This window comes from Agelaius phoeniceus, chromosome 3 (assembly GCF_051311805.1).
Source record: "Agelaius phoeniceus isolate bAgePho1 chromosome 3, bAgePho1.hap1, whole genome shotgun sequence".
Lineage (NCBI taxonomy): Eukaryota > Metazoa > Chordata > Aves > Passeriformes > Icteridae > Agelaius > Agelaius phoeniceus.
In genome coordinates this window covers 49,580,659-49,606,507 of record NC_135267.1, presented here as the reverse complement: position 1 = coordinate 49,606,507, position 25,849 = coordinate 49,580,659, and the positions used below count along the sequence as shown (strand labels likewise).

At 37.5% G+C, this 25,849-nt stretch overlaps 1 protein-coding gene across 1 annotated transcript in view; it reads left to right on the top strand.

Moving 5' to 3' along the window:
* FRK (fyn related Src family tyrosine kinase) overlaps nt 1–18,161 on the top strand; it is a 45,423-nt gene extending 27,262 nt beyond the window's left edge. The window contains exons 3-8 of the mRNA XM_077176341.1: nt 962–1,122; nt 1,738–1,906; nt 9,385–9,543; nt 13,279–13,464; nt 15,355–15,516; nt 17,385–18,161. Coding sequence (XP_077032456.1) covers nt 962–1,122; nt 1,738–1,906; nt 9,385–9,543; nt 13,279–13,464; nt 15,355–15,516; nt 17,385–17,578 — 1,031 coding nt within the window. The 3' untranslated portion in view covers nt 17,579–18,161. The remainder of the gene's footprint in view (nt 1–961; nt 1,123–1,737; nt 1,907–9,384; nt 9,544–13,278; nt 13,465–15,354; nt 15,517–17,384) is intronic.
* The last annotated feature ends 7,688 nt before the right edge of the window (nt 18,162–25,849 follow it).

The following is a 25,849-nucleotide window of genomic DNA, read 5'->3' as shown; positions in this document are numbered from 1 at the left end:
GAAATGACACCCACATAAGCAACTAAATACCTTTTCAGCTCTTCTTAACTGCCTTCTCTGATGATTCTGAGCCTGCTATTGCTTCTATTGATATTCATTTGTAAAGCTCTCTAAACTAGTGGTCTCCAAGTCTTTTTATGTGCGTGTGTTTCTGTGTGTGCGATTTATATACATTTTCTGTCTCTCTTTGATCTTGTGCTGGCCCGTGTCTAGCCCTAGCATGCAGTGACCCAGCCTTTTTTCTGACACATCTAAAGAGTGCTCCAATGGTCACAGGGAGGGACACTGGCTGTCAGGATAAGCAGATAACTTACAGGAGGTGAGGAATAGTCTTATTGATTAAGACACAACAGGTTAGAATTAAGAACATTGCATGGAAAAGGAATTAATCAACTGCCTGAAACACAGCATTATTCACCTGATTTTTATGTATTCCAAACATGCACAAAATTTAAAAAATCTCTTGGAAGATTTTTTTTTTACTTTTCAGAGAACTGTGGCTTTGTGGAGGGTATATCTGCTTCCTCTAAAATGCCTGCTAGCCCAGCAGCTGCTATTTGGAATGTTAACACTAAAATAAAGGAGGATACAGGAAATATTAAAAACTGGCTAAATGACTGCTGTCAGTTAGATGCTTTTGGCTGCTTTTGGCTTCTTCAAACATGGGAAACATGAGCTGCCTCACAGAAGATATATTTATGTACTTCTACATCAGTTCATTTGGTGGAAAATCTCCAAATCTGAATAGCTGAAGACTGATATAGATAAGATGTGTTAAGCTATCTGAACAATGGGCTTTGGTTTGAAAGAGGCTTTTTTTATAGTTGTCTTATTTGGAACTAAAATAATTTATTTTAAGGTCCTCATAAATGTATTTAGGAACATTATGGTGGTTTGGGTATAAATGATATTTTACCACTTCAATAATTCCTAAAAACTTAATATATTTAAATCTTTTTAGTTTTTGATGGTACATCTGTGAAGCACTACAGGGTCAAAAGGATGGATGGAAGCTTTTTCCTGACCAGAAGGAAAACTTTTAAAACTTTGAAGGAGTTGGTTGACTATTACAGCAAGAACAGCGATGGCCTCTGCGTGTTGCTCGGACAGCCATGCCTAAAGGTAAGACATGGATGCTATACTGTGCAAACTATTTTTTGTGAGCTAACTCATCAGATACCTGTCAGAAAGTGTTGACCCCATATCTGCTTCTACCATTTCAGAATGTTAATGATCTGCTTGTTTTCAGGAAGTTTTGGGTAGTGTTACAGTTTCCTTCTTGAGTTTGACAAATTAATAATAAAGTACCATGCCATTTTGAAAAAAATCATCAAGTGTTTGGTTGGGGGGGGAGGAATATGCCAGATCATGATTTATGAATACCTTTTATAAATACATATGGAAATGAAATCTCCAATTTCATAACTCTAGCTGTCCATATGTAATTACTGAGACAAAACCACAAGGTTCTGGCAACCAGCAAGTCATTGTTCAAAAAGCTTGCTAGAGAGATGACTTCTAATTTGTGCTTTTCATGGGAGGATATTTTCTTTAGCGTATTTCTAATTTCTAACAAAGAGCACCCAGTATGAGGGTTGTATTTTATGTTCTTGGCTCACTTTATTGCATGTGTATACTCTAAGGAAACATTATTTATATCTGTTCCAGCTTTACATGAAATAGTTAACAATGATTTGTATATGTTGTTGATGTGTATTATTTATTTTCTTTTACAAGATACAAACTCCTACTACTTTTGATTTATCTTACAAAACTGTTGATCAGTGGGAGATAGACCGACGATCTCTGAAATTAGTGAAAAAATTAGGATCTGGTCAGTTTGGTGAAGTATGGGAAGGACTGTGGAATAATACCACCCCTGTGGCAATCAAAACATTAAAACCAGGTATGTGAATTATTCTTAAATGTTAATGAGCTATTAGCAAGAGTGCTCCTTTACTTTTTAAATGCTGCAGCAAACAGAGCCTATCTGTATATATGCATTCATTCTTAAAATCCCCACACCTAGACATGAAGATTAGTAAAGCTCTAGGTCTAGATAGTCTTTGGTATTTTGAATGAGAATTTAATGCAGTTTTTTTCTGTTTCTAGATGAGCTGAATTAATTCAGCATCTGTATCACATAATAAGGCAACCACAACAAGAGTTGTACCTATTTTTACAGTATTGTTTGTGTGGAAATGAGTCACTATAGATTAAATAATCTGTAGGTGAAGTAATTGATTGCAAGCAGTCTGTCATCTGTAGGGTTTTTCTAGGGATTAGGTGCTATACTGCAGTGATTTCTTCGGTCGTATAGAATATTTACTATGCTAAATTGGTACTTAAGGAGTGCTTTAATCCTAGTATTGCTTTTAATTTTTAAAAGTTTTTGATACACTACATTTATACTCACTATTTGCATGTAATATAAGATTGTGACTAATACAGTTTTTAGCATTTTTCTTAATTATGTTTCATTAACTTCAAGTAATTTGTGCATTTTCAATTGACAACATAAAATATCTGCCAGCAGATGGCAAGAACCACATAGATAAGAGAGGCAGCTTGTATGATATACATGTTTTTTAAAAAGAGATAACAACATGAGCTGTGGTTAATTAAAAAAGCTTGTGTTGGGCACTAATGAACCTGATTCAGGAAGCAGAACAGATTCAGGCCTTTGATTCAATATAGCATCAATATGCTTGAGCACTGCTTGAACGGTCTCCTAAACAGGGAGGAATTTCAGCATATGTTTCAAGTCTCCCTTGTATCAGGATATCTTTTGTGTTTTGGGACATGCAAAGTGAAAGAAAATAAGCCCCTTTTTTTTTTTTTTTCTGCTTAACTGAAAATATGACATCTGTTCAGACTAAAGACCTTCTATAATTCATATGAAAGACAATACTTTTTTCACTGAACAGGTGCATCTCCCTAGTGACTCAGCAAACAAAAAACAGCTTGAAATGTCTTTTTCACTGGAGTAAACATAGGACTCACTGCAAACTTGTTATCATGTATAGACTAGTACAGTACAATGGAAGAAACTCCTTCAACTGTGATTCTTTTTGTAGTATCATAGTTCACCTGGGAAAAAGGGCTCGATTAATCAATACTTTTCCTATCTCCATTTTTTCCACTCTAGTCTGATTCTTGCTAAGGTCAACAGCAGTAGTTTCACTGATTGCATGCTGGGTTGTATTGAGTTAGGGCAGACAGAAGCCCCACCTGGATGCAGTGCTTGGATAGCAGAGAGTTTGTGACCTAACACTGTGATAAGGAAGCCGAACGTCGCACATAGTGTTGCTCAGAATGAAGACTTTGATTCCCAAAGCTGTCTTGATAAATTATGTAGTTAATGTTGAATCTCTTATCACTGTACTTTGTGAACTATCTCATTCTACAAAAACAGTTCAAACAGTCACAAATGTAAGCAATTAACCTTGTAGTAACACATCTTCAGGGAATTATCTTCTTCTATACATTGTTTTTCACTGTATAGTGAAAGGCATTTGGAGTGCCTTACAGTAATCAGCACATTGGTTTTCCATTGCTTGTTCTCATTGTTACTCATGAGGAATAACACTTCACTAATTAAAGACAAACCACAATACCCTCACCCTAGTCTGAGTAACAAATGTTTATCTTGGTACTAATAAAATTTCAGCAAAGGGTAGGGTTGGTAATTTCATTCACCATAACATAAAGTTGATAAATGAATGAAAAACATAATAGTTAATGAGTAATCAAGAAATATATAGTGTTGATCACTGAAGCTTCCAGTATTCACATAAGCAATGTTTCAGGCTTCAAATGTAACACACTGTAAAATACGCCTCTCCTGTAGCTTGGCTCAAAGATCTAAATCTCTTGTCTTTACACTGGGGCAGGAGGGGGTGTATTTAAACTACAGACTTTTCACTAAGCTGTTTTACAGTGTAGACTCTCTGGACAAGCAAGTCATCAGAAAAACAGAGGAGTGTGTTAAAGTGATCTGACAAATGTAAGGGGCTGAGATGTAAAGGGCTTTGCTAAAAAAGCTTTACCACCAGAGAAATTGTGAAATGGAACAATGCTCTTATTACCAAGCAGGAGCAGGTTGATCAAGGGTAATCACATGGTGAACAATAGAGAAAGTATAATGCAATCAGAATGTCATAGATTTATAGGTCTTAGGGCCAGAAAGGATTTCTGTAACTTTGGGGTTTTCTGTTGAGCATTATTTTGCAGTGTACATCTGTTCTAGACCATATATAGTTGGAATACTTTGCTGTTATATGCCATTACACATCATCCCTCTGCTGAGATTAGCATTTATTTTAATCAAAATACAGCTTGTTCTTGACTACACAATAATAAGAAGTCCTCTAGTCCTAAGATGAAGGAACTGTAAGAATCTGCACCTAATTTCACATTTGAATTTGCCTGATGTCTTCTTTTTAACCCTTGCTATGCCTTCTTGTAATAAAATAAAAGCCTATTCAAATGTATTAACTGTTCTTTCCATTCTTGTTTAACCATTTTCCACTTGTCTTCAGAAAGGCTAAATGCAGTTTCTTGTTATATAGTGTCCTTCTCATTTCTCAAACAATTTTTTTCTGGACTTAAAATAATCTATAGCTATTGCTACTAAAAGGCTTAAAATCAATGATGCCAATGGCATCCTGGCCTCAGTCTGCAATAGTGTGGCCAGGGAGAGCAGGGCAGAGACCATTGTCCCTCTCTGCTCAGTGCTGGTGAGGCTACACCTCAAATCATGTAGAGAAAAATCCTGGCCAGAAAAAGAATTCTCCACAACAAAAGCAAAACACCATAATCAGAAAACCAAAGTCAACAATTTGCACACAATCCATCCCTTGTCCCTTCAGCACAATTACAACAACTGAAAATATCTGAGATCATTCCACTCTTTGCTCTCAAATATCATTGTCAATATCTTGCCAATTACGTCTCCTTATTTCTTTTACAATCTGTTGATCAGTGTGACTGTATACAGAAAGCAGCAGTAATGTGATGCTTTCGTTCAGATAATTCTCTTATTTGTTCGCTGGTTCACTGTCTCTGCTTTGGAGACATCTGTGACATTTTACCAGCCACAGCCATGAATGTGTGAATGAAAAAACAAAACTTAAGAACATCTTTGCCTCTGACTTTTGAGCTGTTGACCCATAGTTTTCAAAGAGGTGCAGGGATCAGTAGATAGGAAAACATCTAGAAACCAGCAGTTACTATTTCTGGTTTTGGCTCTGCACAGCACTGTCTTGATGCAGGTCCCTGAACATGTCATTTCACATTTCTGTTTTTATTTCCTCACTGAGACATTGGATTTTTCTATTTAAGTGGAAATCATTGCAGCAGGGATTTGCACTTTGTCCTGTGTTGAGTGTGATGGATTTTCTAGAACCTATTGTCTGGGCTAGCTTGCTTCTCCAGCTGTCAGCAAGTGAAGCAGACATCTATCATCACCAATTAATTGTATCTGATAAAGTTCCTTATGCCTGTTGAAGCTGATGCATACATTTGTCATTATCACATTGTAAAGCATCTCCCAAGCTTCTCTCTGCATGGAAACTGTCCAAGCGTGATTTTTTTTTTTCAGGAGGTTTTTCCAAAATAGTCTCTGGGTTGGTACTGCCAGTGGAGTTTTTCATAACATTTTCATTTCTCTAATTTGTCATCTCTTTAATACATATGCAGTGTAAAAAGCTTTGCACTCAGGGAAATACCCCAGTTTCCCTGAAAACAAAAGAGATTTTTTTATTTCATTTAATTCAGTACGTGGCCTTACACTGACATGTAAGTTTACTTCTGTATGGTGACAAAGCTGCTTGAGAACATCCAGAAACACATATTATTCATGTGTTAATATGAATAGGCTATTTTAGTTTCTTGTGTTGTCAAATTCTTAGTTTTTAAACTTTATTTCTTTATTACTCATAAAATTCTTGAGAAGATCATAGTTATATGTTTAATGCAGTCTCCACATAAATTAATTTTCTATAAACTTTACTTAGAGGGCTAGGTTCTTCTGAAGCACAAGGGTACTTTGAAGCAATTTGGGAAGGTTTATTGAAAAGTTGCAAACAAAGTGTCTTGTGATGAGTTTATCAAATATTTAAGGGCCATTTACATTTAGAATAGCAGAATCTGGAAAATAACTAACCTTCCTCTCTAACTCATTTCCAGGTTATCAGTGTTTATCTTAGAATGTGAAACTTCCTCAACTCTAGAACAAAATATTTTCAAAGATAAGTAAATCAGAACTGATATATCTGTTTTAAGTAGACTTAAGTTAGAGGTGATTCCTGGCAAAGCAGCACAATATAGACCATCTCAAAGGAAGAGATTCCAACATTTTGTTCTGGAGAATGGCTCTGACATTTAGAAAAACATTTTTCATTCAAAAAACAGATTATCAAGACCATATTTTCTTTAGGTCCTGATAAATTTACTCCCAAACTGGTATCTTACACAAAAGAAACCTCCACTTGTTTCAATAAAGGCTTATGTTAACTAATTGTTTTATGACCAAGTCGTTTCTACTTACAGTAACCTGCTCTTTATCTTGTATTTACCACTAAGAGCTGAAAATGTGTATTTCATTAAAAACATACATATTCAACTACAAGTTAAACCCCCCTCAGTTATTTGAAACTCCATTTGGCATGTGTTTCCTGCCTCAAAGGGATGTACTGTAAATTCTTTGCCACTATTGTGACAGGCTTTATCCAACTAATTTGTAACAAGCATGTTTGGTTTCTTTTAGAGGCAGTTTTTAATTTGCTTATTCAGTTGCTGAAACATAATCTTAGGCAGAACACTCATAAAGACACTTTTAATTTTTTTCATTTGGCATCCAATCTTCTTATGAAGTACAATATAAGATCTACAGGGCTGTGGGGGATTGGGGCACTGTCTGCTACTTGCGCTATTTAAAGATGTAAACTAAGTAAAACTGAAGGTTACATATGCTCTGTAAAACATGCAGGAAATACTTATTGATCTTTTTCTGGTTTGTTATCATTATTGTCACTGTTATTTGCTTTTACAGTGTAGAAAAAGATTTGCAGCTATTCAGCTAATGGAAAACTTCCTTCTTGATCAATTTATTGAAAGTTGTCATATCTGAAAAACATGTTGCTTGGTTTCAGTTTATTGGGAGAAGTTTATAGCATGATTAAATTGAGAAATTCCTTGTAGGCAAACTTTGATGGTGGGAACAAATCAGACTGTCAAATTCTATGGTGTGAAGAAATCCTGTATAATGATCCATAGAGGGTCCATGATTTGGTAGACCCTAAGTGAGCAAGTAGTTCATCGTTTTTAGGATCAACTTGTCAAATCTTGGCACTGATGCTAAATCATAATTCACGCTGATGCATTTGCTTCTGGAGGCAGAATGCTTCACACCATGCAGCTGTAGATTTTAGGTTGATTTTTATGACAATGCATATATCTTGAAACAAGTAAGCAAATGGGGTAAAATTTTAAATAAATATCAAAGTGAGTCCAAACCCTATAAAGACAACCTTATAAATTATTTTTTAAAATCTAGAATTGGTGGAAAGTTTGAGTAAATCTGTAAAGATTGTGCTGTTCTAAAGAGAAAAGGATGTAGAGTAAGCATCACAGATATTTTGGGTTTTCTCCCTGTCACAATCTCTACTTTATCCAGACCAGGTGTGATCATTTACTCTTTGTGAAGGCCCCCACTTTCCTCTGACAGTGAGTAAAGAAAATGAGTATAGCTTGTACCTGTTGAGGAGATGTATTATTGGCTGCTTGCCATTTATTGATGGAAATCCAGATACTTTGACCACTCCTCCTAATGACATCTTACCAAATTGGGCAATATGGGATTGCCAAGGGAAGTATGAGGAAACAGAAGTGAGGAGTACCTGTTCCTTTCAATGTAATCTTTGCTCTCCCAAATAGCAATGTCAAGTGGCTCTTTTTTCATAAAGTCCATGTCAGGAGCATTTCTGAATCTTTCCTCTTGTATTGGAGTGAGGATAAGAAATCACACATCATTCCTATGTTTTGGGAAATAGACCGGGGCATTTTTCAGGAGGTGGCATTTAAGGTAGGTTTTGGGTGAACAGGCTGATTTTCTAGTCCTTTTTGTAGAACAGATTATCGGTTGGAATTTTATTGCTGAGCCATTTAACATCCTCCAAGAGTTTCACCTAATTTAAGCATCCATGTTTGGAACACAATCAAACTCCCAAATGAACCTTATAGATTACCTAATATTAAAAAGAAAAACCATAAAGACTCTTCGTCTTGCAGCCTTGGCTTCTCAAATTACTTAGTCTGCTTGCTGAGTAAGATGAATTTGTTTTTAAACATGGCATAGAGAAGAATAAGTTGGATAACTAGATATTTTCCTCTTCAATCTTAACTGTAATATTTTCTTAAAGTATTTTGATTTGGGAGGAAGGAGACGTGAGTAGTTAAATAATTTCACATTTGCATGTAAAGCATTTTGAAGGAGATATTATTCACCAGCTTCCTCAAAAACCTGACAATATCTGATCACTACTGGATCATTCATCTAGAAAGCTTTGATTCTTTATTTGTTCGTGTTTTCTTAATAAATCCCCTATTCAGGATACATGACCTTTAATCCTACATTTGCCATGACTTTAGCTTCCTATACCACTTCTGACTTCTTCTTTGACATAGTTTCTGCATTGGTTCACTATATATATGAATAGAACTAGAGATGTTATGATCTTATGTAACACTTAAAAAGTTGGCATCATTTGCTGGTAAGACACTTTGGTATTTAGGGGTTGTAAAATTAATGTTACATCTGTGCATACACTGGTATTTCTGATAGGGTTGCTATTGCGTGATCATTATAAATAGTTATTTGTTTTTGTATATATAAAATGCACACACCATCTCTGCATATGCTAAACTGATTTCAGTGCTTTCTGGCTTTAATTGGTGAAGCTGAAAATATAGTGCAACAAATTTTTATTGCAGCACTAGTTTTCTCTCAGAATTTTATGTTCATTACCTAGACACTCTCACCTCAGTTTCTGATCCTTTCATTAACCAGTTGTTTGTTTAAAATGTATCCCTTAACATTCTAGCCTTGCTTTTTTTTCCTGTTTTGGGGAGTCCTGGGGGTGTTTGATTTTAGCCTTTATATTTCTGGTGGCTGGGACACATATGTTGTCTGTCCCTACACAACTGGCATGTTTCACTCATTAAATGTTTGTTTCAGCTGCACTGTCTCTTTTCTGTGGGAACTGTGAAGATTTGAGATGTTAATGTACTTTCAAAACCAGAAAACAATATCAGTTACTCCCTTAAGATTGCTGGTAGAAAGCCCTTTAATAACCTTGGTTTTGTTATATGCTGTTGTTTCAGGTTCAATGGATCCAAAAGACTTTCTGAGGGAAGCACAAATAATGAAGAACTTGAGACATCCAAAGCTTATACAGCTTTATGCTGTCTGCACATTGGAGGACCCAATTTATATTATTACCGAGCTGATGAGATATGGAAGTCTTCTAGAATACCTTAAAAGTAAGCAAATGACTCTAAACTCATTTTAAGGGTGCTGCAGTTGAGTAAATACACTAACATAAAAGACAGAATTACAACACCCTAGTTTAATGTAAAAGCTGCATTATTTGTCATGTGTGGGGGTGAGAAAAGCGGAAAGGCTTATGAATTTTTGACAACCAAAATATTTTAAAAGTAGGAAAGAATCACATCCACAGTCTGATTCTTGCCTTATAATGGCTCATATTTTTTCATCCAGTTCTAGGAGTAGATGGGAACATACACAAAGGAATAAAAATATAAGTATCCAGAAGGATAGGTCATCATATTTGACATGAAATAGAAGCACTTCCACAAAATGTACTTAACAGCTTTGAAAACTATTACTAGTCAGGGATAGCTTTTCACTACAAATTTGTCCCTTGCCTATCTCATCAGGGCTTTTATCTCAGTAGCACTTCAAAGTGCTCTTTTGAAGGCAAATAATAATTAAAAATAAAATTGTACAGCCTGGAACAGACTAGCATAATGATTGCACTTTTAAGTTCACTCCTGTTATCGGGAAATTCTTGATTCTAGTGTTGCTATCCATTTTCAGTTTAGCAGATGTCTTTGAGATGCTAAATGTCTTTAAAGCTGTAATGATTTCTTGAAGACAAAATGTTTGCCACGGTTGTCATGCTGAATTTCTTCTCTGTTTACAGCCCATAAAGCAAAGCCCTGTGTAATACCACAGACAGCATTTACCATGACACATGCCTTCCCCCACCTTCTCTGCGGAACCATTTTTAAATGAGGGTCTGTCCATGCACAATTACAGCTAAAGAAATCTCTGACACAGAGACAGCCCTTCCAGGAACTGCCCACAATGGGTCTGCCATGACCTTGGGCCAGATCATCCACAGTTTTGTAGGCATTTGCTGGCCAGACGTAGCAAGGCACAAATTTCCTTCAAATCCTCATCTTTGATGCCTTTGTGTGTAGATTGCAGCTTATCTGATTGAAAGAGCCTGGCACATCAGGAAACGATTGCTGTGCATGGAAACATTTATTGCAGTGGAGAAATAGCTCTGAGAAAGCCAGGATGAGTCACAGCTGTGGCAGAGGTGAAAATTGGCCTATTAGTGTGCATAGAGTAAACATGTCCAGAGCACATCAGTGCTGCAGCCTCTGTGTAGATCAGCTGCCAGCATAAGCACAGCACCTTGCTCCTTGCCTAAGTGCCCACTCCTGTAGCTCTTCATCAGAGGCTGTGGAAAGTCAGCTGGTTTCCAGGCAGCCATCAAGATATCCATAAAAATGCCCAGTTGAAACCCAGTCTAGTGGTATCCCTCCTTGTCTGATGACCGATGCACAGGGAGGTGCACAGAACTAAGAGGTGGAGGCAGAGATCCAAGGGTTTTGATAGGTATTGTGGTCAGAGAAAAGTCATTGCTGTCAGTGAGACTAATAAAGAAAGAGATTTGAAGCTTGTATAGAGCTCTGTGGCTGGAAGTGATCTATATCAGCCGGAGTGCACAGCTCCTGGTAGGTTTTCCTGAGATTCAGCCTCTGTAGGAAACAGGAAAATATTTCCAGAAGGCTTCTGTCTCTGTGTGCACTATGGGTAAATAAAGCAAACTAGAGTGGAGGAAAGTCCAGAGATATTCTTTGTTCCTATTCCCCTTCTAGAACTGTATGGTATGCTTTTCCAGCTTTAAAAGTCCCTAATATTTTATTCACAGTTACTATCACATTTCCTCATATTGACAGCTACTTAATAATGATGGACATGGGAATTCCCTCTGCCCACTGTAAATGTACTTTGGGAGAGTTCTTGATGAGCACTGCTATGCAGAGTTATTGAGCTGCCACCACTATGAGAAAAATGCACCTGAAAACTTTTCTTTGTTATTGGAAGTGAATGAAATTGTCATAAATATATGAGTGCTTTTATCAATTCTGATGGGCCTAGGGCTTGTTCTGGCAGGTATGCAGTCTTGAAATTCAGTGAATTATTGTGGAGGCAATGTCCTCACTGGAGAAAGTGCCGCTTATTTATTTTTCTCTTTTTTTATTGTCAGATATCTGTCAATGAGAATATTTTCCTGTCTTTTCTATATGAGTGGTTATGATAGATTGCTTAGAACAGGGTGCAGACCCCAAGACTTCTTTAATATTTTCTCTAATAAATTTTTCATATGAGGTTGAAGGTTTTGTCAAAAAATATTAGTAAAAAAGGACATGGAGGTGCTACATTTTTTCAATCAGTTAAAGAATAATCCATGGGATTATTTATAAATTTATAAATTCAGCAGTAGGGCCTGATTTTGAGTGTGAAAGTTATATAAACATATCTATATCTATAGCTAGCTAGCTAGATATAAACTTAGAGTAGCCTTCCACTACCTAATGGGAACCTATAAGAGAGCTGGAGAGGGACTTTTTACAAGGCCAGGTAATGGCAGGACAAGGGGGAATGGCTTTAAATGGAAACATGGTAGGTTTACATTAGGTAAGGTGGGATGAAAAAGTTCCATCAAATAAAATGCCAGAACTGGAGAAGGCTATTTAAAACAATACTAAGACATGCTATCACTGTAAATCAATTAAAAATAAGTGAGAGAAAACCGCCAGCTACAAAAGTTTTATTCCTCTAACACAGAAGCAATAAGTAAAAGTCACCAAGCTGATGACAAAGAACTGCTAATAAGCCTAGCAGCAAGGATTCAGCTTTTTGATATCAAGGCTCTGAAACAAAGTTGAAATTGTTTTGAGTGTTAGAGACTACAGAGGTAGAAAGCCATGCTTCAGTGCTGCAGCATTTGGGATTGTGTGAAGTAGTCCTTGAATGTAATACTGATTTGGTTTACAATCAATTACTTCCTGGTTTAAATTCTTTGCATTGAGAAGTTTGGTTAGCTGTTCCCAAAATGCCACAAATTTGTACTCTAATGTGTTATATCCCAATGAATTTTTATTTTTTTTTGTTACCCATTTTACAATTTTTGGCTGCAGTTTTTCATGGCCTGAGACTTTCCTTAATTTGTAGAGGCAAGTTGCTCAGCTCAAAGTTCTTCTACTACATTGTTTGAACAATGATCTTCAATTGCCAAATCTCAATTTCTGGAATTTGGTGGTAGGAATGACATGCACATTGCTTCAAAAAGTTCTACTGGAGAAGGAGGCAGCTTGAAATCATCTCAAGGAGTCCTACTCCTGAGTAGCGACAACAGAGATGACAGCGTGAAGCAGTCAAGTGGATTGGAAAGTGAAAATAAGTTATACTTGACAGCAGATGGTATTTTTCCTAGTCAGAATCATTGGAGAATAGGGAACAAGGATAATTTTGTGATTTTCCATCTTTAGTCAGCTCTAGCTACAGCTACTGGGTACGGACATTAACTCTTACTCACAGTTCGGAACAGTTTTATGAACCCTTAATGTCAGAAAGGTGCATACTATGTTACTATCAGTAGATAAAAGATTTTCTTTTCGGACTGCATCAGCAGCTCCTTCCTGGCCTTGATTAACTCCTGCATGTAGTATCTACTGTTTTAGAGAAGATGGGACAAGCACTGTTACTCAGTTATTGGGAAATAAGTAATGGCATTCAGAAATCTCTGTCCTTTGGCTGGACTGTTGCTTTATTGTATCGCATGATTTGGTTTATTTGTGTTGGCTTTTTTGAACCAGGCAGGTTTTCAGTTATTTATGTCTGAAATCAGCATCTTGTTAATGTTCTTACGTTGTTCTTGTCATCTCCTTTTTAAACAGAAGATGGAGGCTCTCAAATCTCCCTGACACATCAAATAGACATGGCTGCTCAGGTGGCTTCTGGGATGGCATACCTTGAATCTCAGAACTATATCCATCGGGATCTCGCAGCCAGGAATGTTCTTGTTGGTGAGCACAATGTTTACAAAGTGGCGGACTTCGGACTTGCAAGAGTTTTTAAGGTAGGTTGTGAGAGGCTTAAATGTCCCCGATTTTAACTCTGGAGAACAAGGTGGAAGAGGCCAACTAAAGAATGAATTGATGGGTTAAGACAAAGGCAAGCCCAGGGAGAAGAGGACCTATAACCTGTTCACTTGTATCTTCTACCTGCATTATCCCATGCGAGGTCAGAAGTTGTCCTGTGCCTTTGCGTCAGTCTGAAGAATCTTGGTGTCTGCTTCCTACCCAGCCACCCAGGAAGGATCCTGGCAATACCCAGCTTTATCCACAGTGTTTGCAACATGGAGAGGAATGGTGGAAAGGTTGTACACCTGGGCCTGTAAGGGAAGGCGTATAAAAATGTATTGACATATATTCTCTTGTTGTTCACTTCCCCACTGCCTCCATGGTGCTTGTGATCACAGGCAGTAATCATAAAAGGACCTTATTCCTCTCCACAGCTAACAGCAACATTTGTAAAGTGAGCTCTCAGAGCTTTAAGTCTGATGCAAATTCTTTGTCACTGCACTGTTTTGGTTTTTTTCTCTAGTCCTTGAAGGAAAAGAATGCCAAGGGTCACCAGTCAAAGTATCCCTTTGGAAGAGCTGTGGTTTAGAAATGAGATTTCCTACCTCTGAAAATTATTTAATCAGTGTTGGAAAGATTTATTTTGCTACATTTTATGGATTTCAATATGAAATCCATAATTTCGGAGGCCATTCTTGGATTTTATTATTTATTTATGTTCTTGCACTGAGAAGGAAAAACAGAGAAAAAAAATCCTACTTCTCATTTTGTTTTTCCATTCCAACAGCAGAAATTGAAGTTTATAACAGAATTGGATTTATTACATACTGAAGTATAGAATAATGGCTTAACAAAGGCATCAAGGGACTTTGAAAATTCTTTTAATTTAATTTTGATTATTCTAAATATGCATAAGTTTATATTACAAGTTCTTTAACCTAAAAAATATATCTTTTTAAATGAACAATGTTCATAATGCATTTGTTTCTTGTTTCCAAAGATTAGTGTTATGGTCAAGATGCCAGCTGTATAAGTATAGAGATATAAATCAATAACAACCAATATTTTTAAAACCATCGAGCATTGCAGCTGGGAAATATACATTCTGTATTTAAACAATCAAAAAAGCAAAATCTGGTCCATGTATGTCTGGATTTGCATGTGAAAAACTTGACTGAGGCTTTAGGTATGACTTATGTATACTAAATTATGTGTAGGAATTAAAGAGAGAAGAAATGTTCACAAAATTTAGATGTCCTTGTGATAAACCTTTAAGGACATGATTCTACAAACTGGCAACTCAGCAATTTTTTTGTTTCTTTCACCTACACTTTACATTAATTAGCTTAGGGGAAACTAATGTATTAACTTGAATCAGTGAGAGTTTATTCTTTCTTCCCCAAAAACCTGCTTAAGCCACTGTTATCAAAGTCAATGACCCTTCAACATCACAATAAATCACAGAAGAAATCTTCTGAAGTTCATTAGCTCTTGCTCTTGCCTTCTCTCTTTACTCTAGACCAGACGTGGAGACATTTGGTCTCTAGTGTCAGCAGGATGCTTAAACTGCCACTCCTGACACACTTTTGAAATCTTGCATGCCGGGTCCAGAATTCACAGCAGCAAGTCATAATTAATCAGGAGCCACTCCAATGCTGTGTGCTTGCTTGAAATGATAAATGCTTTAGAAAAGCCTCTGATGAAGCCTCTGCACTTTTCAACTGCAAAGCTGAATCCAATGGTAGACTTCAGAAAATGGGTACTTACCTGAAAAACAAGAGTTTGGTTAAAAGATAAGATTAAGCACGTGTTAAACTTAGTCAGATGCCTAAGTGGTTTGCTGAAGCAGGTCTGAAACCAGGCTTGTTTTGTTTTACCCATGATAGGTAGAAAATGAAACAATATATGAAGCTAGGACTGAAACAAAACTCCCAGTGAAATGGACAGCCCTGGAGGCAATCCGCTACAACAGATTCAGCATTAAATCAGATGTCTGGTCCTTTGGGATACTTCTGTTTGAAATAATTACCTATGGGCAGATGCCTTATCATGGTAAGTACTTCTACCTAAAGAAATGATGGCTAATTTTTTTCTTGATTTCAGAATAACACAAAAAAAGAAGGTTGAATGCCTGTACTATGGGCATGTTAAAGGGTTAAAATTTTAAAGAGAGGAAGAAGGTTGTTCAGATGAGGTCCATTTAGTAGGGTAGACCTTCTGGCTTCCCTGGGCATCCTGGCAGCTTTGCAAAGGCTGCGGTTAGCACACAAGCTTCCTCTTGATGGAATCAATCTGCACTGCAGAGGCACCTAAGCCAGCTGGCTATTTTCCTCCATCATCAGATCAAAGATGCCAATTCTTGGAATGTGGAAAAGGGAAGAAATAAAGGAAGGGTTTTTTGTTTCCCAACCTGTCCTTTTCGAATTTTTTTTTTTTTTTAGTATATCTCATGCAAGAATAGATTATGTCTGAAGTGCTGAACAAGCACTTCAGAAAGAAGGTGTCTGAAAAATAAATCAGGGTGCTTTTACCCCCCTCCCTCATGTATGATTGCTGCAGTGAAAAGTCTTCATAAAGGAAAGGATCACAAGAATTAAATAATTAAAAAATAAAATGTTACCAATCTCAAAAGTAGATATAGTAGTCTGAGAGCAGCTACTATTTCTAGTACGGTGAGAAATGCTCAAGGAACTGTGGCTCCAATAACACAAGATATCAGTGAGATGATTGACTGTGACTCATTTTGTGCTGGTGAGTAGAACACAAGGGAAGAACTAAAGCAAAAAAAAGTTATGTTGTCTGTACAGGCCTGAGGGGTGGTGCGTTTGCCATAAACTACATTTCACTGGGTCCCAAACGGATATTTTCTGCAAAAGGAAAAATTGATTTTGCTTTTTGATTCCCACCCTCACCTCCTGCGAAATTGTTCTGAAGAAAAAAAAGCAAAGCAAAATATCCTGAAGTCTTATATAAACTATAGTTGTGTACGTATGGACACACACACACATAAATAAATCATTTTAGTATAAAAAATATGTAACACCGTAGCTCTGGATATTGTCTGAAAACTCATTCAGTATTACCCCTTTGCAAAGGCATCTGTATCTTAAAAGTAGAAAATGTCATTTTACTATTTGCGTACTTGGTATTACTTTCAGGAGTTTGTTCTCAGTAATCAGTTAGTTTATGTTGATTTGTGGTGGCAGTGGATAATGTGCAGTGGAAGCACCATCAGAGATCTAGGGAAAAGAAATTAACACAATTCAAGATTTAATTTAAAGAGTAAAAAGATTGGAAGAGAACAGGACAGTAGTCTTAGTATATAAAGGTATAGCAAAGATAGGGAAATGAATGGTTTCTTTTCCATGACTGGTGGTGATGGAGTAGGGGGGATAGCATTGCCCAGCTGCCCCTGTGGAAACAGGGCTGACTTTAGGAAAAAGTTTCTAAATGTGAGGAAAATTCAGCAGCAGATCAGGTTTTCTTAGGAGATTTCATAGTCACTGAGACTAGAGGCATTTAGGAACTATTTAAGCTATATAGATGTCTGAAAATTTTTGACAAACCCAAATGGTGGAAGAAAAGGCTTACATGCAGACATCACAAACTTATTTGTGATGCCTTGTAGCTGGCACAGTCAGGGTGAGGTGGTGGGGAAATGTTTGAGTTGGTTTTTAATTGCTGGTAAACATTAAGAGATGAGGCTGTCCTGGAATCATTCAAGGTCAGGCTGGAAGGGCTTTGAGTAACCTGGTCTAGTGGAAGGTGTCCCTGCTCAGGGCCGGGGCTTTGAACCCTGTGATCTTTAGGGTCCTTTCCAACCCAAACCATTCTGTGGTGATTCTGTGCTGAATAGAGAGGAACACACGGCACCCAGAAGCAGGTCCTGAGTAGCCTGATGAACTCCTTTTGGCTTGCAGGTATGCCAGGACACCAGGTGATCCAGCTCCTGGACAATGGTTACAGACTTCCTCAGCCGGAGACATGCCCAGCGCCGCTCTACAGGATGATGAAGCAGTGCTGGAATGCAGAGCCTGATGAGCGGCCCACCTTTGACTCCCTCAGCGACCAGCTGGAGAACTACTTCAACAATGAGCTCTATTCCTTTGCCTAGGCCCAGGCCATGGGACATGAACTCAGGATGCTCCTGAAGGACATCCTAGCCAACATGGCTAACAGAGGCTGTGGAGTCAGCCTAAGCCCAGGTGTGGGGTTATTTGGGGGTGCTGAAGAATCCTGGTACACTTCATCCCCTCCCTGATCTTCGAAGACTCAAATTTTTTGCTGCTGGCAAGTGTTTTGCAAGACAAAGCATCAGGAAGCTGGAGGGTGGATGTTTCTAAAATTTAGTCTTCTATTTATTTTAAAACGACATGTTGAAAGAACAAACAATTGAAATTAGTCTAGCTAAGTAACTATTGTAGCTTTTTTGTAATTTCTTTATTGGAATAATTATTTACTGTTAGACTTTTCATTCCTATCAGTTTGTTCTCGGGAAGGAATGTGATGCTCTACACAGCAGGATCTGTGCTCACAGAGTCCTTTCATTGTAAAAAATAATAAAAGTAATCCTGTGACTGATGGCTCTGATTTGTCAGAATCCAAATTAATTGCCTTGCTTAGAATTGAAGTACATGTGCTTTTGCTATATCTGAAAATAATGGGAAATATTTATGGGAGAAACAGAATTATTTTGTTTTGTAGTTGCACAGGCTGATCTTTTTATATTTTGTCTACTGTACTCCTTTTACAAGAATAAACAAAATTATTATTTTGAATTATTCTTAGAAGTTTGTTCTTAAGATTGTTAAATATCTATGAGTTATTGTCCATTGAACTGTGAGGGTTTATTTTATGGCTCTTAATTTTAGGGATATTGGAGGAAGGGATATTTTAACATGAACTCAAGACTGTCTCAGTGTTTTAGAGTGACAGCCTTTTCAATCCTGCTTCCCCAAATCACAAACCCTCTCCAACAGGGCAGGTCTAGGTATTTTGCAGAGTAATTAACAATCTTTTCTTCTACTTTCTTTAGGTTCAACTTTAATACAGGAGATTTAAGTAACAGATGATCCATTTTATTTTGTTCAACGAGAAATGGAGCCCAGGTGCTTCTTCCAGCACCCTATATAGCCAGCTATAGATACTAAATTTTTTTGCCCTTTCCCTAACCACAGTATCAGTTCTGCAAAAAATCTGGTATCACTGTGACAGTTTTATTTTCTCAGTTGTGAGGCTTACAGAACCAAGATTTAATTATTTGCTTATGATTAATCAGTTAATTATTTAACAATATAATTCAGGAATTAAGAGCTGTATTGTGTTGACATAGTGTGAGGTCAATACAAGTGTGCTACCATTTTCCTCTAATATCAGAAAGATCCATTACTGAATCTGGGTGGCTTTTATTACATCTTTTCCATATGATTATCTTCACTTTATATTTCAAATCTATTCATCTTGTTTGCTTGCCTTGCTTCTAATTTTTAATTTCCTTTCCCCCTCCTCTTACTTTGGAAAGTAGCACACTGCTCATTTCTTTCATACACACCCCTTAAGTACTCATTATTCAAAAACCCTTTCCTTATTATCATTTTTCTCCCCTTTCTATCTCACTACAGTGGCTTTCCAGCACTGTGTCTATGTTCAACTTAATTTTCTGTGGAGTGTTTCTCTCCACTAATCTTCTTTATACTAATTAAATTTGTAAAGCATAACACAGCTATAATTAATTAGCTGTCATAGCATTCATGTGATTTTTGGAAAGTAATCATCCACTCTGAAAGAAGAAGAGGTTGAATGGCTTTGCCAAACCCATCTGATAAGAATTGGCATGGAAGAGCTGGGAGATTCCCAGTCAAAGTCTCCTGCTGTCCTCCATCCATGCTTGTTTTGAGACTTGTGCTAACTTCTGGCTCATGGCCTCAACAAGATATTATTTATGATTATCAAACTTCCATCAATCCATGCATCTCTTGTCTAGCTAGGAGCTGTGTTTAACACTGTTACAGTATGAGGTTAACCAATCTCACAGAGTGGGTTTATGTAATAATAGGAATGCTGTTATGCGGAAAGATCTCTTCATCAAACTTGTGATCATCCTGTTCAAGCAGTATTTCTAACATGATTTTTCAGACTTATGACATTAAGAATGTTGCAAATAGAAGTTGAGTTTGCCCAATCAAAAAAAAAAAAAAAAAAAGCCAAAAAGCCAACAATCCAAACCCCAAAACTGCAGCTAAAAGATCAGCCTAGATGTGTGCATTTCACAGGAGACAAGCTGCCAGGAAAAAAAAAAAATTGACTGCTAGGAAATAGGAAAGTTTTCAGAATTCCAAATTACACTAATTTGGTCCAAGCTGCTCTGTGCTGGCCTCTGCCCTTGGGTGGAAGTCAACAGGATATTGCAGAACTCTACTGAAGTGACATCAGTAATTCTGAAGAAATCCCACCTGTACAGTGGGATTCCGAAACCAACATTAAAGGAGTAGAAAGTCTGTTTGTCCAGCTAAAGTGACTTTGTCTCCTTAATTTCTCCTATAGCCAAAGGAGAGAGAGGCTCCTTGAGATGATGAGTCAGTGCCCCAAAACTTCATTTTTCCTCTGAAGCACCCTTGGCAGGGTTCTCTGTAGTTGCTGCTGTGAAGGAAACAGCTGAGGAGGGTGTGTAATAATCCACCTGCTGCAAACTGCAGTCAGCAGCTTCAAGATCCCTCTACCAAGTGTGGCCTCAGGAGCCACCTGAGGCTGAAAGGAGCAGAAGCTGCAAGTGAGCTGCACCCTGCTGAGCTGTGTGAGGAGCAGGCACCTGCATGTGACGGCCTCCAGGTGATGCTGCCTGGCACACTGGGCTGTTGCTGGCAGGCACCTTTCCCTGCCCTTGCATCCTGCCACTCTTTCTCTTCACATGCTTGCACGGCCACAGCTGCTTAATGGAGTTTGGGTCTGCCAGCTGCCTCTCCTGTCTGCAGGCCCAGGGTGGCAGACCTGCAGGGCTGTCTGAAAAGCAGCAGGTATCTTCACTTTGGTGTGTCTCAGTATAGGCACTACAACAAGTAAGTTAATTTTGCATTCATCTTTGAGGCAGCCCGTGCATGTCTGTCCTCCCCAAGATGCACTGTAGGTGAAAAGGTGTGGTGAATCTTTGACATCCAAGCCTGAGCTCTGTTTCCATCTCACTACTATGTGTCCTGAGACTAGTGCACTTTCTTTTCACAGCAAATTGAAAATCAAGGAAAAGCAGGAAAGTAGGCTGTTCATTTTTCTCTTGCTCTAGTTAGACTAAATCTGGTGCCTGGTAGAGTTCCTTTGCCTCTATGAACAATCCAGTGGAGGCCAAGCTTGGGAAGCACCATAGGTGCTGGCCTGAGATCCATTGGTTTTCTGGCTTAATCCATGCACTTGCACTCACTCCCTCATTTTGCCTGTCTGGAAACTGCTGCCATACACAGGAAATACTGCCACTCTAATATGAGGTCTAATTTTGGATTTTTGTTTTTCCTTGGGCTAGCAGGGGAACAAAGGAGACAAAATCACTAAATGCAACAGAATCAGTAAAGTCCTGGAAATAAAAAGTAATAGGGAAAATTATTAATTGGTTTTCAGCTCTTTCCATATATTTGCAGTTGAATGGATCCATTATTAAGAAAGACTGGAGGAAGAAGGCAGCAAAGAGTGATAAACCTTCACAGAGTTCAATTTGCTTACAGGCAATGCAACAAGCAAAACTGTAACTTTTCAAGCCCATTTCTATTTCATGATAATTTTATTTATGTGACAGATAACAATTACAGTCAGAAGTCTTTTCTATGACTTGTTTTAAATTAAACCTCAAGGTTATCATTTCCAGTTATAGTGCACAGCAAGATATGTTTAACAGATCTCATTCTATTCTTGAGGCCTTTTATGTTCAAGGCTCTGCTAGAACTGTCTATTGCACTTGTTTTTACCTGATGGATCATGGAGGGAAAATAATGGATTCAGTTATGAGAAACAGTAATAGTTTTTTTTTGAACTGACATAAATTTCTATGTTTAGATAGAATAAAAGGATCAGGAAGACATAAGTTGAATTTTCTACAATAGACTGGTTCTTGTGAAATTCACTCACATAAATTGTACTGAGATGTCTTTTATGTAATGTTTTATTTATGTAATTCAGTTATTCTTTGACAACTGAATCATTTTATGTGGTTTTATAAATGATAACTTAAAAATGTCCAGCCATAAAGAAAGAACCTCAGTTTTCCTTTCTCCATTCCTCAGAAAGTTATGGAACAATGCAGTTGAGAAGTAAGTATTAGAGAGTCCCTGGTGTTTATTTTTACTTCTATTGAAGAACTCATTTCACTTAATCTGCACTCAACAACATATGCAGGGGTATTAAACATGATAGGGTAAGAGGGAACCTTGTGTCTCTCATACTGCTTTCTTTTATTGTCCATTGTATGCCATACTTGCTCTCCAAATTACTTGACTATGAGCATAAATTTTCTTTGTGTATTTTTGTAACTTACAGCAAACAAGGAACTAAACCAGTTGAGTGCATTGTTTTTGTGGTGGTTCAGATTCAACAAGTTATCAGCACAGAGAAATGGAGGACATGACTTATTCAAGTGATTGCTTGCTCTCCCACATGCTTCTGTTTCATGACTTTAAAAATTGCTGTAGCAACACATCGCCTCAGTGCCCCCCAGCCATTGTGACTGGTCAGCTACTTGTAGTGTATGGATCTTGGAGCAAATTAAAATGCTGCATGTAGGAGCTGCTCCACTGTGCTTGAAGGGATGTAAGTGTCTGGTATATTTTTATGGAAAGCTTCGTAGCTTTCATCCTGTCCCAACAAGACCTGGGCCAGCCTGTGCCTCAGCCAATGCTGCAAAAGTTTACTCAGAAGCAAGTTTGTCTATGCTTGAACAAAATACTGAACTGGGGCCAATGAAAAAAGACTTAATTCTAGCCATGCTTACTATTAGCAGGTCCATGTGATTTACTTTTTAGTCTCAGGCTTCTCAGAAAAGACTAATGTGAAAGAAAAAAAAAAATCAATGGTATATATGAGCAAGCTGGAGAAATCACTGAAAAGTACTTTGGCATTTTAATCTTCATGGCTATATTAGGCTGAAGGAGTCAGTATGGCCTTAGTTCGGTATAGAGAAAATTAAAATGTATGTTTGAAGAATTCAGTAGCCCAGAAATGAATTTTAGCCAATTTCTGGATCTCAGCATCACTAGAAATGAAAACTGTGATAGAAATTGTACCTTGGATCCCACCACTATTTTCAACAAAATAAATTCTCCAAAATTAAGCAGATATGGAGAAGACAGATACCATGTCTTAATTTCTTTCTCCTTCCCCCATTTATTTATTTATCCCCCATGATATTTACCAATATCATTACAGGAAGATTAGAATTGTCACTGAGTAAAAAGACTCTTTAGTTATGCTGGGAGATAAAGAGGTTTTTTCTGTTATTTTTCTAAAGTAAAAAAAAGAAAAAGTTGAGCTATAAAAATTGTTCCTAAAGCTACCTTAAAAAAATGTTTCTAAAATTTCTTTTGTTGGTCATGATGATTTTCATGGTTTTCAACATTATTTTTTTCTCTCACTAATTTTTTCTATCCTTGATATTTAAAAAACATTTGCTCGGATGTTTTTATGCTATGATCTATTTATTTACATTTGCAAAAAACCCACTCATATTCCAGAGTGCTCTATTACTCTGCCAAAGGTTTAAAAATACAAAAATATAAAAAAGAACACAAAGATTTGGTGGGTTGTTTTTCCTCTGAGGCAGCTTCTTATAAGAAATAGCTGTCTGCTCTGTGTCATCACCAGGGTCTTAGTTGCACAGCCCTCTCAGAAGCCAGAAGAATGAAAACTGAACTTGTTTGTTCTTCTAGAACTCGTGAGTTCTTAATTAATTTGCACCAAAATAAAAGTTGGAAAAATGTACCTTTCATCATTCCTTTTACCTCATCTTCCAAACATAAACAGCAGTCCTCCAAAGTCAGCAGTGTCACCTGAAGCCACACTCTTACCACAACACTTTGGTAATAACTGTCTCCTCTTCTACCATCAGCATTGGCTGTCTCCTTAGCAAGCTGGCTCTCATCCATGCTATCATCTCTGCCAGATACCAGATCAGTTATGGAAAGAGAGACATGCAGTAACAAGTTAAAAATCCAGAAGTCATCCCTGATTTATTTAACTGTCCTTCTGCCAAGCACACAGACACTGGATTACAATAATAACATAGATTCCTATTGCAGCTGACAGACTGCCTTTGGAGCTGATGAGATAGGTCTCCAGGCAAATCTTTGGGAACCCTCAACTATGAATGAATAATGCTACTATAGTCAGATTAATAATGTACTCAATTTGGAAGAGATGAGATATAAGAGCTGCTACTTTACAAACTTCACTGCATCCTTCCCTGAAAGAGAAATACAGGCCTGTTTCTTTAGGAAAGCGGTGATGGAAAGAGAAATTCATTGATGGAAATTCATTGATGGAGGGGCACAGGAGATTGTGATGCCTCCCTAAATTCCTGATGCCAGGGTCTTAATGTTGATCTGGCATTTTCCTGTGCAACTAGAATTAGAAAATGGACTAGGCTTTTTCCTTTCTTAGGAAAAAGCAGTGGTACAGGGTGTGACTCTAAGGTGTTAGTAAAGCATAAATTAGCAAACACGACTGGTGGGAGAGAAGACTGGCAAGATCTTTTTCTATCTGTACTGTGACTACAGGAAGGTCTGGCTCCTAAGCTGTTTGCCTCAAAGGGCAAACACACAAACTGGAGACCAAAACTGAGAGGAAATTTCACCACTGTCAATTACCTTTTAGAAAACTTCTGCCTTACAATCCTGTAAGGCAAACACTGGTGACAAACCTTAAGTATTTGTTTGCACACTATGGATATGTGTAGGAATATCCCAACTAGCTTCAGCTGTCTGCCTCCAGTAGCTGCTGTCATCTGACTATGGCATGTGAAAACTGCTGTTCCTGATTGGGATCATTCTGACTTCTGATGTGGATGAAACATCTGATTTCTGAAATAACAGTGGTTTGTGTTGGAGCTCACACACAGCTAAGTCTGTTCTTGTCTCAGAAATTGTGCAGGGAAAGGCTTTGTTTTGGAAAGTGCTTATACCCTGCTCAGCTGCTTTTCCATGATCTCTGAGAGATTTTACATGACATCAGGTTGCAGTAGCAGAAGACCCAATCCTACTGCCATTGACTTTCTACATCAGCAGAAGTAGATAATGACCTAGGCAAGGTAGCATAGTTTCTCAAGAGAAAATAAATAAGAGATTAAAAAGGAAGAAGAGCGTTCAGATCAATAAATGAATTGGGGTTTGAATCAGTTATCCATTTAAATCTTCAGGTTTGAATGGATATTTTATTTTGCCGTTTAAACTTGGAAGTTTCTAAAGTTTGTTGGGGTTTTCCCCCCCTCAGGAAAAGCAAGTCCTAACCAAACATTCTATTGTCTAGAATTTCCAGCTAATTTTATTTTAGTGAAACTTTTTAGTGTCAAACTGACCCAATTAGACAAAAGTTGGAGGCACTCCCATGCGAAGCTCATTTCCCATCCAGCTTGTAGCTTTAGCCCTCTGTAGCCCGGTAAAGTTACAGATCCCTGGCTGGGGTCACTGGTAAGATGAAGCAGCTGCAGGGTGATCCAACAGCTCTCCCCATCCTGGCACTGCAGTGGTACAGGATTTCTCTCTGCATGTCTTTCTCCTGAAACACTTGCCCTCTCCATTTCAGGACCATGCAATGTAGTTGCGATTTCCTCTAATCAGTTGATATGCTAATAAAGGAAGGGTACTTGCTAATCCTTTCCTCATACAGTGATAAGAGGTTTCATATTCTTGTGGCTTCTGGAGGTCTGATAAGTGCCTATCATATCCTCTTACAGGTCCCAAAACTCTAAAATAATTTTGTTTTTCTTAATCACCCTTAATATAAGAAATGTGGCTCTAGCCATCAGTTATCATGTGAAATTATTCTTAAGGGCAGAGATTAAACATCCAGAGAATTAGAGAAGAACCATATTTTATTTCTTTAATTCTTCATATAACTAAATAATAAATGATAAGGAGATATTACAAAATATTTATTTAGGATGGATTTTGGAACATCATTGTGGGAAATATACAGTTATAAGTTGTTTATTACATGGTTCTTCTTTAGCCTGATCCGTGGAATAATTGTATTCTCAATAGTGAATTCTTAATGTACTTTTGAGCAATATAATTTAAATATAGTGCAACTGTCGAATATTGATCTGGCATTGACTTACGACTGATATCCAAATCATAATGGTGCTGTGTCTTAAGGCTACAAACATCCAACCCCTTACTTTATTATCTTTTATATT